Consider the following 4,087-nt stretch of genomic DNA (forward strand, 5'->3'; position numbering starts at 1 on the left):
GCCTATTCTATTCCATTCTATTATTTAAAAAAAAAAAAAACCCTAGCTACGTGTACAGTGCTAGACTAACTGAGACTTGTCATGGCACTTGTATACTGTTGTTGTTCTCTCGTTGGTCAGATTGCTTCTATTGTTCTCATTTGTAAGTCGCTTTGGATAAAAGCTTCTGCTAAATGATTAAATGTAAATGTTTGATACATTTTAATTTGAATTTATGCAAGATTGTCATGACAAAATGTGCCCAAAATGCAACATTTTATTTTTGTAAAATAACAGCAGGACAGTTCTAAATCTTGTAATCATGTGGCTGATGTATGGTTGAGCCATTACATGCTTTCTGACCAACCAGAAGCTGCAGTTAAGTGTTCTTTTTGTCCGACATATGTTAGTCCAGATGCTGTGCTCTCCGCTGCTGGTCATTAGCCCTTCTATTGCCCTGCGTCCGGCTCATATTCACTCAGCACACACACACACTCTCACTCTCTCTCTCTCTCTCTCTCTCTCTCTCTCTCGCTCTTTTGTGTTTCATTTTGTAAATTTTCATGCAGGATTGTCATGACAAAATGGGCTTAATAGTGAATTGTTCATTTTATAAACTTCAATTTAATTACTGTGTACATTTTGATTGTTACTTTTAAAATGATGTTTGTGTGTGTGTGTGTGTGTTTGTTTTATTGGAATGTTTTAGTTTTCATATAGAAAAATGTATGATGCACGTGACTTTGGAGTAAACATTTATTTTGAATCTTGTGATTAAAGTATATTTCATAAAATGCCCAGAAGTTTCAAACATTATTTTTAATATCACAAAAAGGAAATAACTCGCATAATACAATGAAACGAATAACTGTATAGACCTATTAATTACACAAGATTAATGTTTATAAAATGCTTAATATATCATTATAAAATGCATACATAAAGTATAACGTATCAACGTATCATAAGCTCCGCCCCTCACTTCCGGTTCTGTGGCTGCGGTTCTGAAACTGCTGGTGGTGCTGCGGGTCTGCAGCTGGATACTATTGAGGCTATCTGCTCATAATTGCCTTGTGCAATGTGAAATAATTGTTGTTTTACATTCAGTGTTCAAAATCAACACACACACACTGGCCCTTGTGTGTGTGTTGTGTGTGTATACACACACACTCTCACTCTCTCTCTCTCTCTCTCTCTCTCTCTCTCTCGCTCTTTTTAGTCTTTAATGTTACACACACACACACACACATACATGTTAAGTCCTGCTTCTACTATACAATAAATTCCTCTTGACACCTCATTTTACCTGGGATTGTACAAAGCATTTTGACAATTTTACACTCAGTTTAATGCACTTTTATATGCTTGTTTATATCACACAACCTGTAAAAAAAAGTTTAAACAAACTTGACTGAATTGTTTCTTATGACCTTAAAAAAAATCATATTTTATAGGCCTACTTCAAATATAATTTGTGACCAGTGACTATGAATTTTATTTGTATTTTATTTGTATTTAATTGCAGTTTGAAAGGTTTTGTTTGCTATAGGCCTAGGCTACATAATTCCCTCTTTTAAGACAGGGGTAGTTGTCACTTTTGAATATATAATTTTAGGTTATAATGAATATTAATTAAACGTGTTTTGAAGTACGTTTTAAAAAACTGCTAGTAGTGAAAACACACATGTGTCTAATTTATAGTTTTGGCATATAGCCTTTGTGACAGTCTTCCTGTGTGTCCTGGTCTGTCCTACATTTTAATTTTTAATTTACAGCATAACTTTTTTAATGATTCAGTCTCTGTTTTAAGCTTGCAGAAACAACATGTTGCTGTTGCGTGTTGTGCATTTGCTTAACATAGGCTATTTTCGATTTGTTCTATATAGGCCTAAATGATACACATTATGTATTAGGGCAAACGCACCTCACACAGATCAAAGAATGGGCGACTTGGCTTGCTTGTCTTTTTGATGGGGTTTTATAAAGGAGCTCATTCAAAAGTCAAAAAGGCGTAAGATGCGATTTCACGCCTTTTTAGGTTCATCCTTAAGTGGCCACCAGTACACGATAACAGCTGTGTGTCAGACGGTGTGTATGTACGTCTGTTTGTACGCGCTGAGGTGAACGGACACTTGAGCGTCCCCCGGCAAACGAAGCGGGCGCCGCACGAGCCAGTTTCCGTTCATCTCTCCGGTTGCTGGGCGCCAAGACAAACTCATGCTCTGTTTGAGCAGAACACAATTACAGACGCGCGCGTAAATATTTGCTCAGAAAACAAGACTCCCCACGAGCTTTGGGTATAAATGAGCAAACCGCTAATTATCCATAACGCACGACTTCGCGAGCGACATCCATAGCATTACACGGTAAGAGAGACCCACTGGTCACATTTGAACATTTTCTGAAATAACAAACGAGCCTAACTAAATGACTTTCTTTCTTTCTTTGTGAATAGAAAAGTCACATTTAAATATTCTTCTTATGCATACCGTTTTTTTTAGCCTATATCAAAAAAAAAAACTTGTCTCAATCTTATAGGCTATACACAATAATGCAGAATGACACACACACACACACACACACACACACACACACACACACACACACACACACACACACACACACACACACACACACACACACACACAGATATAGCCTATATTCTGTGAGTTTTTAAAGAACCCATTTCTTTCTTTCTTTCTTTCTTCCTTTCTTTCTTATAATTTTTCTGTAATAAAAACCTGTGAAATATAATTTGTATCAGTGATCTTATGCAATTTATTGTAAAGTTGTTGGGCAACCATTTTTAATAATAATAATAATAATAATTATTATTATTATTATTATTATTATTATTGTTGTTGTTGTTGTTGTTATAAATAAATAAATCAGGTAATAAATTGTGTAAGATTACCAATCTAAATGTTAGGCTACTACTTTCCCTAATCTGGCATTTATAAAAAAATACTCTTATTCTGAGAAAACAGTAAAAAAAAAATAATTAATCAACCATACAGTGTTACTGAGATATAGCCCTTTACTTGTGACATCTTGCCCCACCTGGTGTATATTTATATTTCTATATACCTATAATTTCCTTCATAGGATGGCAGCAAGTGTTATCAGGACACTGAGTAATCTGGGTTTGGCGAAACCCTTTCCTCCTTGCTTCTTTCCGGCTGAGGATGAGGAGGAGACTGAAGAAGAATATGAAGAGGAGCTGAGAGAGGACAGTTTGGAGGAGGAAGAGGATGCAGTAGCCAGTGAGTCTCAAGATGAAGAGCCATGGAGTTTTGATTCGTCCCCCAATAACGCTGAGATGACCAATCAGCTCCTGCGGTTTGCTGAACTCATCAGCAGCGATGTCCAGCGCTACTTCGGGCGAAGCCAAGACCCTGATGCCTGTGACATTTATGCAGAGAAACCATGTCGGAAAGTCGGGGGCCGCCAGCGATACTATGCCGACTTCATCAAAGTAGCATCATCAGGGCAGGGGGAGGAGCCTGAGTCGCTCGGGCCTCTTGCAGAGCTCTTTCAAGACGCTCAAAGGAAAGGGCGGGGTTTACCCATGAGCCAACGTCGCCTGCCAGTCAGCTTCTGGACAGAGCCTTTCGCACAACAACTTGACATGTTAGGTGATACAAGCATGCAAGATAACTCGCTCAGTATGATCAACACATCAGAGAGCTCCATTAACACCAACACGTCATTGAGCATGTTCAGTAAATCGAGCGTTTGCACCATGACCAGCTCCAGTATCTCAGGGACTCTCAGTAGCTCAAGCACCCCAGACTTCAGTGATTTACTTGCTCACTGGGCCATGGACAGAGAGAATCCCAATGAATTTAACTGTGACTATCCACTATCATAATCAATCAGCCCGTCTTCTACACAAAATGTCATGTTGTCAATTTGTTCTTGATACATTTCTTCTTGTTCTTAATGTTTGTATTGTTTTCTGGAAAAATATCTGCACAAGATATTGTGACATTTTTTTTAAAAAGTGCATTTTACCATGTTCCGTTTTCAGTAGTTTTCATTTGTTTTAACCTTATTATTTTATTTTATTACTGCTATTTTTGGCAGTGTATTCAGTACTGCTTTAAAA

At 37.5% G+C, this 4,087-nt stretch overlaps 1 protein-coding gene across 1 annotated transcript; it reads left to right on the forward strand.

The window, feature by feature from the left end:
* Positions 1-3,085: 3,085 nt before the first annotated feature.
* Positions 3,086-3,850, forward strand: LOC107663320 (uncharacterized). Its single transcript, XM_016453525.1, has one exon. It carries the CDS (start codon positions 3,086-3,088, stop codon positions 3,848-3,850), a length of 765 nt encoding a protein of 254 aa, XP_016309011.1.
* The last annotated feature ends 237 nt before the right edge of the window (positions 3,851-4,087 follow it).

Source organism: Sinocyclocheilus anshuiensis, unplaced genomic scaffold (genome assembly GCF_001515605.1).
Source record: "Sinocyclocheilus anshuiensis isolate Anshui unplaced genomic scaffold, SAMN03320099.WGS_v1.1 scaffold2301, whole genome shotgun sequence".
In the NCBI taxonomy this organism is placed as follows: Eukaryota; Metazoa; Chordata; class Actinopteri; order Cypriniformes; family Cyprinidae; genus Sinocyclocheilus; species Sinocyclocheilus anshuiensis.

Excerpts from the sequence above, each read along its gene's own strand:
- LOC107663320 (XM_016453525.1), top strand. The coding sequence starts at position 3,086 with ATGGCAGCAAGTGTTATCAGGACACTGAGTAATCTGGGTTTGGCGAAA.